General features: G+C 35.1%; 1 protein-coding gene across 4 annotated transcripts; it reads left to right on the forward strand.

Moving 5' to 3' along the window:
- Nucleotides 1-9,286: 9,286 nt before the first annotated feature.
- On the forward strand, nt 9,287-14,990 carry LOC131323131 (cold-responsive protein kinase 1-like). 4 transcript variants are annotated; one of them, XM_058354771.1, is made up of 7 exons: nt 9,370-9,489; nt 9,524-9,547; nt 11,244-11,354; nt 11,533-11,743; nt 12,591-12,828; nt 13,607-13,757; nt 14,284-14,990. In XM_058354771.1, exons 1-7 carry the CDS (start codon nt 9,424-9,426, stop codon nt 14,644-14,646), a joined length of 1,164 nt encoding a protein of 387 aa, XP_058210754.1. In that variant the 5' UTR covers nt 9,370-9,423; the 3' UTR covers nt 14,647-14,990. The 4 variants fall into 4 exon arrangements, with proteins under 4 accessions (XP_058210755.1, XP_058210753.1, XP_058210754.1 ...); XM_058354773.1 differs by lacking the exons at nt 9,370-9,489; nt 9,524-9,547 and adding exons at nt 9,558-9,831; nt 10,659-10,807; XM_058354772.1 differs by having other exon boundaries at nt 9,287-9,831; nt 11,242-11,354.
- Nucleotides 14,991-15,382: the final 392 nt, after the last annotated feature.

Genomic DNA, 15,382 nt, shown 5'->3' on the forward strand with positions numbered 1-15,382 from the left:
CAGATCAGTAAAGGCGGTGGGTAGGTGTGTGAGATAGAGAGAGAGAGAGGCGTGTGAGATTCGCTCTGCATACTCTGCAGAAATTGAAGAAAAAAGGGGGTGAAGGAGATGAATATGACCGTTGAATCTTGCAAAGAGAGGAAAAAGGAGTGATGAAGATAGCCTGTACAGAGGAAAAATCATAGCAACTAGGGTTTGTGATGCAACTCGGCGTGGATGTGTCTACTCAGAGGTTAAAGAGGAGAGAGGAGGAAAATGTTTTACTGTGGCTCAAAATTTTATCTCACGAAACCCAGTTTTGAACAATGAACCGAATACGGGTTATGGGCTTTTAAACCCGAAACCCGGTTTGCAAAGCCCAACCGAACATAGCCTAGATGTCTCAAAGCTTCAAGAGAGCTTCATCCAACTCCTCCTCGCTGGGTTTGGTTTGATCGGTTGAAAATCAGGAACAAGTAGATTGGGGATTTATTGGAAATATGAAAGGTGGATTAGGGGTGGTTTGGGGTTCGGAAGGATCTGGGCCATTGATCGAAGACCCAATCATAGCGGATGAGTGGGGGGTGTCTGACTGGTGTGTGTGAGTATCAATTAAAATAATATTTTATAAGGATATAGAGAATTTAGAGAGAATTGGTGTAGAATTGAAAAAATTTTGAATAGGTAAAGTATAAAAAAATTTACTGTTCATAGCCATCTTTGCTAATAATTAGAGTACATGCTCTAAAACCACAAATATCATTCATTGAGGATCCTTCAATAATACTCTGTTTGGTTGCAAATTGCTTGTCCCTTTTAGCGACCGTGCATTTTGCACGCAAAAAATAACAGGTTTCTGAGATTTTTTTTCCAAAATTCCAAAAGCATGCACCAATTTTTTCATCTCAATGAGATCTTTAATTGGTTTAGAAAAAATGAAGTATTATCTTTTATATGCAATTGCTTTTCAAAAAAGGAAAATTGGTTTAAAAATGCTTACCCATTATTTTTTTGTGAACTTGCACAGTTTTCCCAAAATGACCAAAAATTTGGGATAGAGGGAATAATAAAATAAGGACCAAAAATTTGGGACAGAGGGAATAATAAGATAGGGACTGTAAAAGAATCTCTCGATGTACATTGATCGGAAATCAAACTCACGAATTATTAAACTAGGTCCTGACTAGTGGAGGGTGTAATTGGTCTTTCGGATTACTCAGTAAATTCTTTTGAACTCAATCCTTAAGGTAAAGTTAAAGAGGTCATTGACTGAAAGAGGAGTAGCTATTTTCCTTGAGAAATGATATTGGCACTCCAAAAATTGATGCAGGCATTCCAAAATTAGTGTAACTCCAAAGCCATTTTTCTTTGTTTTTTGAAGTGCCTGCAATAATTTTTAAAATGCTAATATCATTTCCCTCTTCATTACCATATCGTTTTCCTTTTTTCTCCGTAGTTTGGTAATCAACTCAAATCTCCCAAATCCAAAAGTTCTCTTGCAAGTGTTGTGTGGTTAATAAAGACGTAAACGTCATTTTGTTTGGTACGAGGGCCATGAGTTACGAAAAAGTCTAGGAATTGGTTGCCCTCCTCGTTTTAGGCGAAAAATACGAATCAATATTAACACCTTAAAAAACTGAATAATCACACACAACACGTTGTGTTGGTTGAGAATTTATAATGAACACGTTGTGATAGTTGGGACTTGGGGACTCGTAAATTCTAGGTCTCGGGTCCAACATTTTCTAGGTGCAATTAACTTTTTGTAATGCCAATTCATATAGAGTTTTATCCTGACTTCAATCGGGAGCTTGTTAGTGAATTGTGAAATTCATTCATTAAATGAGTCGAACTGTACATAAGTTTATCTAGACACCCTAAATTATCAAAACAATATTGAAGAGTTAGAGTCTGACCAGTGATAGGGCTGCGAGTCTATGCCCGTTAGTCTATAACATGACCTTTCTTAATAGTATGGAGTATATATGAATTTAACTAGCTTATTTACCTTTTTGGTTCTCAATGTGTTGGGTGAGTATCATTTTAATTACTCCTTCCGTTCCTTTTTTAGAGTCCAGTATTTCATTTTGGGTTGTTCCTTAATAAATGTCTATTTTGTAAAATTAGTGGATAAAAGTTAGTACATTCTTTATTTTGTCCCCAAAAGTATATTCTATTTTGAAAAGTTAGTGAGTAAAAGTGTAATAATGATGATGTCTCTATAGGGAGTAAATAGAAAAAGTGGAGGTAAAAATTAATGTAAAAGTGAGTAAAAGTGTAGTAATGATGAAGTTTGCTCAATAAGTTAGAGTTACGAAACTGAACACTTAAAAAGGGACGGAGGAAGTACTAATTATGTACCAATTGTATACATGTTGTCCTTGACGTTCGGAATTTGTGATTAATAGGCTCCCAGTCAAGACGCCGTTAACTTTCTTCATTTAATGCAAGGGCATTTTATGTAATTTACCAATATACATGTTGTCTTTGTTAGAAAATTATGCTAAAAGTCATGCTCTTGTGTAATTGATTAATATTATATTATTATTTATTAATCAATTTTATCCCTTTTTTTATGAGAATCTTTCATGGACAATGTTTGCATAATATTATTATATGTTGTATATGTGTGTCTTTTGTTTTACAAAGTAGAATGATTCGATGTGTAAAGCTCAGCTTATACACAGAAGATCAGATCATCGATTCTTGTGAAATATAAGATTTATTTCACAGTCTCTTATATTTCACAGTCTTAGATGAAACTGGACACACCATCAGTAGGACTGTAGTACAATATTTTAGGATGTCTGTTTTGACCACGGGAAACAGTCTAGTTTCAACTCATTGTGCAAGTACATTATGTGTATATTAAACGGGACCGCATTGAGATAATTGTCTTTGTACTAACTTTGCAAGACAATTAAAACCTCATGGTTATTATGAATGCTCACGCTCAATCCAAAGATTATATATATATATATATATATATATATATATATATATAATGTTGTTGACTTTGATTTATTAGAGAGTGAGATCCTTTCAGGGTCAATAGTCTCGATGAGTTGGGTCATAACATAATATGTATGATCGATATTAATTATTTTTTAGTAAGCTTATAAATTTCAATTATGTCAAACTTTGCAGTTGGATATTTTTATCCGACATATCGAATAAGCTAAGTGGACAGTCTCAAAAAATTATAGATATTGATTAAATATAATTGTCGGTAATTTGATTAAATCAACGAGTATCTGTAATCTTAATATGAAGAGATATTTAAGTATTTAGGCCCCGTTACTAACAGTGATAGATGGATGGAATTCGTAAGAAAATGAGATTATGATTGAGATTGATAATGAGAAGAGATTGATAATGAGTATGTTTGTTTGTAATGGAATTCGATGATGGGATTATTAATATTATGTTTGTTTGAGATGTGATTAGATGATGTGATTGGATTGATAGAAGAGATGGATAATGAGAAGGGATTAATAATGAAAAGAGATTGAGATGGAATTACCAATACCATCTCCAAGAGGGTATTAGCAATACCCCAAGTTGGGGTCTTAGCAATCCGACCGGATTCATAGTCCGGACCAATTTTGGAAAACAGACCCGTTTGATAACTGGACTATGCCTTGGGATTGGACTACCAATCCCAAGGGCTTCCCAAACCCCTTGTTTGATAACCGGATTATTATTCCGTTGGGATGAGCAGTGAGCTTCATAGGGGGTATTAGCAATAATCCTTGGGACTCGGTATTCGTTGTCCAATCCCAACCCCTTTTCATTACCAATCCCTTCTCATTATCAATTTCTTCTATCAATCCAATCTCATCATCTAATCTCATCTCAAACAAAATGATATAAATATTCCCATCATCTAATCTCATCACAAACAAACATACTCATTATCAATCCCTTCTCATTAATAATCCCTTCTTATTACCAATCTCAATCCTAATTACATCTCTTTACGAATCTCATCCATCTATCACTGTTATCAAACGGGACAGGTATTGGTAATACCCCCACTCTACCAGTCCAATCCCAACCCCTTGGAGGGTTATCAAACGGGGCCTAATATCATGGAGCTTGTAATATAATTGAGATAAAAACGGGGGTGCAATTATAATTATGTAGTGAGATGAATTATAATTATTGAAATAAGAAATAGAGTCCACACTCAGTTCGTGAAACCCCAGTTCTGCCTTATAGGGTTTTTGTGTTTTTTTGTTATCTAATCTGTATGCGTCATTACTAAATTCTGGGATTCGATTTCCCAACCGTCGTTAATGTATTTTTGCTAAATTAGAGTTGTTGTGATTCTACAGAATAAAATCGTGATTTGGTTACATGATTAACAATGTCCAATTGACACTTTATTTTTTACAATGTTGTTGATCGCTTCCAGCTCTAAACAGTGAACAATTTGGATTATGTTTTGGAGCTCGAGCGACGACCCGAACTCAAGGCACAGTAGCTTGCTGCGCTCTAAGGTATAGCAGCTAGCAGGGCTCCTGAGTAATGCGGTTTTTTTACAAGGTTAACGATGTCCAATTAATTTGATATATATATATATATATATATATATATATATATATATATATATATATATATTTTGCTTCTAAGTCTAAATGGTGAATAATATATATATAAATATATATATATATATATATATATATATATATATATATATTTTGCTTCTAACTCTAAATGGTGAATAATTTGTATATTATATTTTCAAACTCGAGAACGACCCGAACTCAAGGCACAACACCTACGCAGGCCCCTGAGTCCACTAGCTAGCTGACTCTTAAAGTACCATCGACTATAATATGGTTCTGGACTTGGCCGAAAAGCTCATATTTGGGGTTTTGGCTGCCTTATTTAGCATTTCGCATTGTGAAATTTTGCATCTTATGTCTTTGAGAGTAAATTCTATAGTGTATTCGGTCCAAATGCATTTTGAAAAAATAAGTTGGAGAATGTAGAATTGAAACATACAACATTTGAGGGGGGCTTTTTGAATTCAGGTTATACACTTTAATTCACAAAATTCTTCTGCAAAATTTATTATACACATCATTCAAATACTTTTACAATCTCAATATATTCTACAAATCTATCGTTTTCGAAACACCCTTTTTTATGAGTAAAATTCCGCAATTAGAATCTACAAAAAAAAAAAAAAGACTTTCCGAACACCCTTTTTTATGAGTAGAGATTTCAGGTCTTTACTCAAATTCTTATTCAAAGTCCAATATGAGTAATTATTCAATTTAAATTCAATCTTCTCAATATTGTCTCAAATGCATGTCACATTCATTTTGACTCTAATCAGAATGCACTCAGTCGACTTTGCCTAATAAATGCTATAGTTATGTATAAACTGTGTAATTAATAAATCATACACGATTTATGAATAGATTAGAATTGGTCAATGGGTTGGTTCATATTAAATGGAATCTTTTACACTAGGTATGCTAGTAGATGGTGAAATTCTAACGGGGTTAGTTAATGTCGAATTACATTTTCACTTAAATCGAGCTTCTTACTAATAGACAATACAATTGATCCCTCTATAATTATTTAAGCTGCACATAAGTTGATTTAAACCCCTTAAATTATATGATAGAAAAACAGATTGAGTTATAGAGAAATAAGAATTACGATAACATTTGAAGAGATAACTTGAGGACTTGTAGAGAGAGAGGGGGGTTGGTTTTATATAGATCCAAAAAATAGAATATGAGTGATGCCATTGCCAATATGAAACTATGGTTTCAACCGAAGTCCGTGAAACCGAAATAAATGAGACAACCGGCAGATGGAGGTGGTAATAAGTAAAAGGTGGACTTTTCTTTTTTGGCTGGCAAATGTAGTTTATGATCTTTAATTGTCCTCCTAAATCAAACAAAAACGAAAACGAGAGTGTGAGGTGATCACGAATCTCACTTGGGGCGGACATTATTACTTATTAGCGACTTAAAAAAAAAAAAAGGAGGAAATTGATATTCACTTTTTTTTTTTTTTTGTTATTCACACTCCCTTTTTTATTTTTTAACGTTGAAAGTGTATATATTATGTTTGCTAAAAGACAAAAAAAAAAGTGTTAATAACAAAAAAGACAATGTGAATATTAATTTTCAAAAAATATTTCATATTGTCAAAATTTTGTGAGAGCAAAAATTGGAAGGATACAAATAAGACTCTATTTGGTAAAGTTGTTAGTTTTTTGTTTTTCGTTTATGAAAAATAAGAAATGAGTTTTTATTTATTTATTAAAAAATAAAATCAAAAACAGGTTTGATGACCATAATAGTTTTTGTTTATTTATTTTTTGGGCTGCCGAAAGGATTTTCAAAATAAATGAAAATATAATTTTTTTGTTTCTAGAATTTTTGTAAACTAGTGGAATTGATTATATATTTTTGTAAACAAAAACAATAACAAACATGTTTATGCTATTTGTTTCAAAAAAATATCAAAAACTGAAAATAAAAACCTTTTCAAACAGAGCTTATAAATTAACTAGTGTATGCATGTGCCTTCAAGCACGGCTCGAGCAATCAATTATGTGCTCACATGCAGTATTTCAACCCTTGACCAACGATTTTAACTTTTCGAAAAACAATTCCATAAAGTTTCAGAAAATCTAAACACCCAATCGACATAGTATGATAAAAAAAAATTTAACATTGTAGAAATCATCATTCATGGGATAAGAAAACCCTTGGTTTAGAGATGAAATACAAATCAAACCCAGCAACTCTCAATTAACGTTTCATAAAATCGAAACACCCAATTAACAAAGTATGCCCAAAAAAGTAGGAAGAAAATCTAGTAATTGTCCGTGCCTGAAAGTACAATGCAGTACAATTAAAGTATCATTCCCTAATAATTATACTCACCCGCACACCCAACTCCTCCCAAACTCTATTTTTTCAATGAAGTCAAATAGGGTCGATCTAATAAATTCCATCAAAGCTAATTACAGAAAAATACGATATACATAAAATGAAACCAACGTAGTCCATAATCTGATTGTGTGCTAGGAAAAAGGGTGCGTTAACATTATTGTGAAGGTAAATACTACTCTCCCGTCCCAATTTAAATGCTCCCTATGAAAATTCGTGCAACTTTGAACCCAAAAAATAAATATTAGCACATATTATTTTTTTATTTTCTTACACCGAATTAAAGTATGAATTGAAATTGCACATATTTCCGTAAGGAGCATTTAAATTGATATGGAGGGAGTACAAAAGATGATATAAGAGGTAGTGGGCATCAAACATGGGTAAATTAATTTTCAATACGGCCTAAAGAAAAAAGTTCTAGTTAAAAAAAAGTTCAGATTAAGTATCTATCTCTCTTTTTTTTTTTTCTTGAAAACATCACGAAATCATGAGTTGCTCATCTGCACGCCCAACCTCAATATGATTCGCCCAATGCGCAACCAAACAAAGGAAAATAGGGAAAATCTTAACCAGAAAGAAAAAAGATATCATAGAAAGGGCAATAGATTTTGTTACCAATACAGTTGATTACGATTGTCGAGTTTGATCAATCAATCCAACTCTTAGAACTAAACCCAAAATTGAGAAATAAATCCTTACCTCTCAAGTTTTTGGAAAATGGTGAAGATCACTTGAAGAAAATTGTGAACTTCTAAAAATCTCACATACAACAATTGTTTCATGGAAAAGTTGTTTGTTATAATTTAAAAATCTCATATACAACAACTATTTTTTATGAAAAAGTGGTATGTTACCCAGTAATTTAGGGGTGTTTTACTTACTACTAAGATTGTATTGAAAGTTAAAACCTTTTCATCCACAGTTTCGAATTTTAAAATGCTATATTGAAATTTAAAATTTACACATCAGTTATTCCCTCCATAGTGTATACTAATTGAAACATGAGTAATTATTCAATAGTTCGAGAGTACCGTCACGTGGTACGTCAGACCATTTTACAACCACACGTCTCACACGCTTCTATGGGGTCCATACACTTAGTGGTAGACTCCATAAGAATGTGTTATTGTAAAATGATCCAGAGTACAACGTAGGGTATTTTCAGACTATTGTATAATTTCACTTAAAAAGTATTTGGAATTCAAAATTAGCTGACTAACTATTTTCGTTTCTTATCTTGAGAGCTTTCTTAAAGCATCAAATTCATTTCGAAATTTGAAATCAATCAATTAATTGTTTCCTTAGCTGAATTTGATGCTTTCCAATTCATTCCCGTGCCTAACCATTTTTACTTAATATTAATAAGAATTGTTTGTAACGTTCCATTATGGAAAGCATGTATTCTACTAAAAACATTGAATTCCATAGGTAGGTATGGAGAGAAAGAGAGGGGGTTTGGAAATCAGATTTCCAAATTAGGTACGGAAATGTGTGATTGAGAATGCTCAAAAAATGTTAAGTATTTACGGGCATGCCATTTTGTAGAATAAAAGGTAAAGATTTATGCAAAGGACAAATCTGAAGCGTTGATTATATTTTGAATTCAAAAGTAGTCCTATCTTATTAATGATTGAGAGCACAAACAAAGGTACAATGGAAATTGATTATAATTTTTTCTTTGGTGCTTCGGAAATACTCTGTGCGTAATGTGAAGAAAATTGTGAGAAAGGTCTTGTCATGGTTATTGTTTCCCTATGAAACTGGGACAATGTTACAACTAGGGGCGTGTACGGGTCGGGTGGGTCGGGTTTGGCCCTGACCCCCGACTTTTGATCCCGCATCCGAACCGATCAAGTAGTAAGAACCATCTGCGAGCCCGATTTTTTGGTTGGGTCGGGTCCACCCAAAACCAAAATAATCTATATGAATTGATCGGTTTTGGTCAAGTAAGAAACACACCACCTCGAACCCCAATTGAAATCTGATTTTTTTACAGAAAATGAACTTGTACCCAACCGAACCACAAGTTTGGCCCTGCCCGAGACCTTTCGGGTCGGGTCGGGTTGGTCGGGTTACAGGTTTTTTGCACACCCCTAGTTACAACAATTAGACACAAACATACAAATATTTACACACATTCACTGTGACTCTGTGAGTGAATGCAATGTGTACGTGGTCCACTTCCTTTGTGAATGTATGCGTGTAAGTATTTATGTGTTTGTTTGGAGGAGTGCCAGAGACAAAAAAAAATAAACATAGAAAAGACCTTTAAAGCGCATGAACAGTTCAGATGTACTGTGCAGTGCATCTGAGCCATTTATGTACGTTTGAAGGGTCTTTTCTTTACTATTTTCTTTGTAATTGGCATTTCTCGTTTGTTTGTGAGTGTTTATGCGCGGTTGTAATATTGTTGGATAAACCTATTACTTTGTTGTTCTACGCTCAACAGAAAGTAATCCCCCAAGTCAAAATCATCCCAACCAGCCTCTCTCCCTCCCCCTCTCTCTCTGCCCCATTAATGGCCGCGCTTTTTCTCAATTGTGAAAATCCCAAAATCACGATCAAGCAATCCCCATCTACTAATACTACTTCCTGTTGCCGAGCAAAAAAAAAAAAAAACTACTTACTGTTTCCAGCCGTGGGTATGTATACCTGCACATATATTTAGATCCAATTACGTCTTTTTTGGTTACTGGGGGTGTTTCCCAATTCCCTATCTAATTCTTCACCATTTCAGGTCCACCTAGGGTTTCGCTTTTGGGTAGGGATTGAAATGGAGCGAAAATATGATTAGGGGTTTAGTTTTCTTTTCTTTTTTTTTTCGTGGCGAAGGACTTATCAAAGTGGTTGTGAGCGAAAGCTATGAGTTTCAGTTGCTTTGGCGCATTCAGTTTGTGTAAACAGAAGACTGAGACGCAAACACAAGGTCAGGAGATGATTGATGATTCTCTTTCTCTTTTTCATTTTTTTGGTTTGTAAAATGTAAGCATGCAATCAAAGGGCCAGTTTTATCAGCTGGATTCGAGAGTTGTTCGACGGGAATGAGGAACTTCTATTGCCTGAATTTTGCTGACTACTTAATTTGAAGTTTAATGGTGTGTTTTTGGGCTGTCTCTGAAATTTTAATTTATAGCAGCCGTTGACATGAGTTAATAATATCAGGATTTATTATTGTCCAGGCACTTCATCAAGGTTCTGTTTGGATGACTAGGATCTTGGGGAGAACTGAAAATATACTTACAAGGAAACAAATACTCCGTACCTAATACTCCACTTACCAAAGAAAAAAAAAGCTCCTAATAATCCAATACCTGAAGTAATTCCATCCAGTGTTTGGTTTAATTTAGTATTCAGGAAATATTTATTTTGCAAATTTGTTGAGTCAATATCCAGGAATTTAAGATTACCATGGGGTAAATGAGGGTCCAGATTCCCACTTAGGGTATGTTTGGCTCGATGGAATGTAATTGACAATGGAATGGAATTGGAAGAAATGAGATTGAATTCTTTCCAATCCTAAGTTTGGTTATACTTAGGAATAGTCATTCTCATCCGCAATGGAATGGTGTGGCAATAATAGTTTGTGGAGTGGCAATAGTAATTTTCGGTGTGGCAAATAGTGAATCTTGGAGTGGCACTAGTAATTTTGGTGTGGCAAAGAAATGGAATGGCAATTCCTTTGTTTTTTGTATGATTCTTGATGGAATATGTTACCAAGAATCGCATTCCTATCCCGGTCTTATCCGAATGTAGGAATCATGCTATAATGGCATCAGATTCGCATTCATACTCAAGATTCTGCCATCCCAACTGAGCGCCTGTCTTTCAATGCCTGTTAATTTTAGTGAGAATGGGAATGTGATTACTATGAACAAAAAGAACCCGCTTACCTAATGTCTCTGGTAATCTCGTTCAAATAGTTGGATTAGTTCAGTAATCTTATTCGGGCAACATGTATCTTAAGGACATTTTTAGAGTTCAACACTTCCTCTTTATGTATGGATTGAGCTCGAGTCTACGGATACCATCAGGGACGGTTGGGATTATTTTTATATTTAGTTTAGGAATACAATTATGGGTTGAATAGGTAATTAGCCAACATCAAATTTTTCATTCCTTCACCTATCAGGCTTCTATAATATGTGAAAGTCACCTACCTTTTCTCGAGCTAAAGATTTTTCTTAACCTTTGTTAACCGTAAGTTCTGTAAGGTTCATGTTTGTGCATTAACTTTCACCCTTTTGTTGTCACAGAAATATCTTTTTGAAGATCATCCTTAATTTACTGCGCAATCTCCTGACATGCTTCTGTATTGTATGTGATTGTTCATGGTTAGAGATTGCCACCAGCAATGTGAGGCTTTTTTCCTATAATTCACTGAGATCTGCGACAAGGGACTTCCATCCATCAAACAGAATAGGTGGAGGTGGTTTTGGAGTTGTCTATAGGGTAAGTAAAAGGAAATTATATTGTATCATTTCACTATATAGTTCCTTGCACTTGTAAAAGAGAAGCAAAGCAAGCCAATAACATGAATATATTTACACTTAAAAAGTGGATTTCTGATGCCTGTACTATCTACTAATGCAATTTGGTACTTATTGGAAATCATTGTGTACAACTTCAGGGAGTTTTAAGGGATGGCACTCATGCAGCCATCAAGTGTCTTTCCACTGAATCGAAGCAAGGGACCACTGAATTTTTGACTGAGGTTAATATGATTTCAACCATCCGACATCCTAACCTTGTTGAACTGATTGGCTGTTGTGTGGAAGGAAGTCATCGGATATTGGTCTACGAATATCTTGAGAACAACAGCCTTGCAAATGCACTACTTGGTAATTCCCAGAGTATTGAGATTAGTTGAGAAGTGACTTTTTTCTTAGTTTGAATTGAGTAAAGGACAAAAAAGGAAAAATAGAGCTTGCATAAAATCATTTCTTAAGAATATAGCACAAGTACCAAACATGAGATGAGAAAAAAGTCAATGACATGCTATGAAGCACTGATACTCTTAGAGATCGCCGCATCTGTGTTGAACGCAACACGCCGTGGTCACGTATAGGACACACCATGTGGCATGTCCATTAAATTATAATATTTTTAATGGTGGGACATGCTGGGTGACACGCCAGGGTGATATTTTATAATTTTTAAAAGCTTCTTCAGGGTAACTAAATTATGACTTAAAAAGTATTAGGGCAAAAGTGTAATCTAAACCGTATGTGTTTGTTTGAGTATAGACATTCACCATCGGTCGATATTGCATTCTATAGGAGTCCTAACCTAAATATTTATTGGTTATAATATATGTTTGCATAACTGAACAAATTATACTCCGTATTAAGACAAATTTGCTGTGTCTGTGTCCCTATTTTTTGAGAATCGCCGTGTCCCATATCCCTGTCTGTGTCTCCATTGTATCCGTGTCCATATCTGTGCTACATAGATGGCATGTATAAATTAAAATTGACCGCCTGCCAATCAGGATTCGGGGCATATGAGGAAGAAAGCAATCAGCTTCCTTATATACTTTCTGTTTCCATGAATTGTCTATCATTATTCATCGGCGTACGTGAAATTGGATTATTGTTGTGAGTATGTCTCTACACATTAAGTTTGTTGCCACACACAGACATGCTTGTCAAATGAATAATTGAGTTTTTCTAAGCCCATTAATTTCAGGTTCAAAAGGTAAATGTGTTGCTCTCGATTGGCCTATCAGGGCTGCTATTTGTTTGGGTACAGCTTCTGGTATTGCATTTCTTCATGAAGAGGCTGAACCACACATTGTCCACCGCGATGTAAAGGCCAGCAATATACTCCTAGATGGAAGCTTCCTTCCAAAAATAGGAGATTTTGGACTGGCAAAGCTTTTTCCCGACAACGTCACTCATATTAGTACTCGAGTGGCAGGAACAGTGTGAGCTTGCTTTTTCATTGCAATTTATTCTAAATGTTTTCTGTGTAAGCTACCTGAGTCACTTATCTATACAAGGCTTGTGACTCATATAGAGTGAATATTGTTGAGAATTGATTGAGCTAACTTCATATTGAAAAAGCATTTGGCCACGCTCTATTTTGGTGGAACAAGATGTAATAAGGATAACCTATACCAGTGAAAGTTATTACGAACAGATTAGACAACTAAAGTGAGGAAAGTGTAACTGTAATACCTTCTTATTCTATTTTCTCTCTTTTTTTGCAAAGGAGAAGCCATTTAAGGGGCTTGTTTTGGGCTGCGAGCCAATTCAGGTTCTTCCACTTTTTAGATGGGAAAAATTAGGGACATATATTCAAGTTATAAATGACACTTATCTGGTACAAAGAAGGTTCAAGAATGTGGGATAGCTTAGCTAAGGTCAAAACAATTATTCATAAAAGATAAGTGGTGTAGGTAGAAGGCTCATATTTACAACCTTATGAGCAACTAACCAGAAAGAGTTTAAATTTCATGACAGTTCTCTTCCAATTTTTACAACTTAATTTTGAGTTCCCACACATAAACCAGAATTTAAATTCCAAATTTTCTCACTCTTCCAGTCTCTTCCCCGCCATAACCGATGGGGTATTGGTTTCTTTGACATGGTGGTGGTGAAGGTACCAGAGGAGCGAGAGTGCTGAGTTGCCTTGTCATCTTTCTCTTTTTCTTTTTGTTGCTTCCACTATGAAAATAAATTTTCACCTTTTATGTTCTGCAGGGGATACCTAGCTCCCGAGTATGCCTTGTTAGGACAGCTTACGAAAAAAGCAGATGTATACAGTTTTGGGGTACTCGTACTTGAAGTAATAAGTGGCAGAAGTAGTAGTAAGGCAGCATTCGGGGAGGATCTGTTGGTTCTGGTTGAATGGGTAGGTTTTTGAGCTGCTGCAAATTTATGAATTGTCTCTTTGATTTTGTAGAAAACAGGGAAAAGAGAGGAAAATGATATTGCTTGAGTTGGAGTGGCATTTAAAAAATCCAAAAGTTTTATGTTCTCGTCACAAGACTTTTATGGTAGAATCCGATATAGCTGCAGAAATTATCTCACTTTGTTAAAATTATGCCATTTCTGAGGCTGGCAAGGTTTAACCTACAGATTTGTATTTTGTCCAAAATTAACTCCTTGCGGGGTTAAGATGTTTAGCTTCACACACTGGCTATAGGTGTAATCCGTCTGTCTGAACTGGGTCTGGATATTTTTATAGTTGAGTATCTTAAAATTTTCGAACTGAAAGTGAAAGGATGATGATATACATATTGTCCAAAGTCTTAAGAAAGTGGTGCCGAGGCACTGCAATATTAAGTCACTGCAACGTTGCATCTCCCTTCACGGCCAGATACGATTTACCAATCATTCACTCCATATTTTGATTGAGGGAAAAAATGTTTTGACAGACATGGAAGTTGAGAGAAGAAGGGAGGCTTCTAGACATTGTTGATCCTGAACTGGGTGAATACCCAGAAAAGGAGGTAATGAGGTTCATCAAAGTTGCGCTTTTCTGCACCCAAGCTGCTTCCCACCAAAGACCAGACATGAAGCAAGTGGTGGTGATGCTTTCGAAAGAGGTCAACCTAAATGAGAAGTTACTGACTGAGCCAGGGGTGTATAGGTCACGTACTTCTCGGACCCTAGTTGGTGGTAGTTCGGTGGAGTCCTCATCTTCCGGAAACAAAGGCAAGCAATTGGTAAATCCTTCTGTAACTTCAATTCATTCGGAAATATATGATCAAAGTGAGACACAGATGCTTCCTAGGTGAGAATTTGCCAAACTTTCAACTTGTGACAATGTTTCAATTATCGGCAGATACCTGTGCATCGGATTATAGACATCCGGTTCAGAGTTTTGCTTATGTCGCGGTATTATCAATGCCGCTATGTAACCTAATATTTAAAAGATTGCTTGTGATCATTTAATTACATTGATCGACGCCTGGAAAATGACATGCACTTTTGAAGCTGCTTGTATTCTTTCCACCATCATCTGTAAATTTTTGGTAGGCTCAACGTGGCTGCACAGTTGTATTTGAATTTTTGTAACTAAATAAAAGTGGTGAAAACGGCTGCCCGCATCTCATGTATGTGTGCTGTAATTTTTTTTTTCTATTTTTTCCCCTTTTTGGTTTTTGGTGTTTTTTATATATTTTCTTCGGGTTCTGGGTATTTAAGAGCAAGTTTGAGGTCCTGTTCTACTAAGGTTCTTATTTTTAAAGTATGACTTAGGTCATTCTCTTACAATATATTACCTTTAATTCAAAATTAACAAATAAAGTACTTATCGTATTCTGCACAGTTGATTAAACTTAATAATCATATAGTAACTCTGATACAATGTTAGATTCTTGGAGGGTTTCAACGTAAAATCAATTGGCTATAGGTGGAGTAGTCTATAGATTTTATTAACCAAGTTTGGATGGCTTAGATGAGAGATATGAGATAAAGTCTAACAATCCTCATCACGTGCAGACCAGGAGATTTGACTCGAGCGCCGGAGAC

Source organism: Rhododendron vialii, chromosome 4a, assembly GCF_030253575.1.
Source record: "Rhododendron vialii isolate Sample 1 chromosome 4a, ASM3025357v1".
Classification (NCBI taxonomy): Eukaryota; Viridiplantae; Streptophyta; class Magnoliopsida; order Ericales; family Ericaceae; genus Rhododendron; species Rhododendron vialii.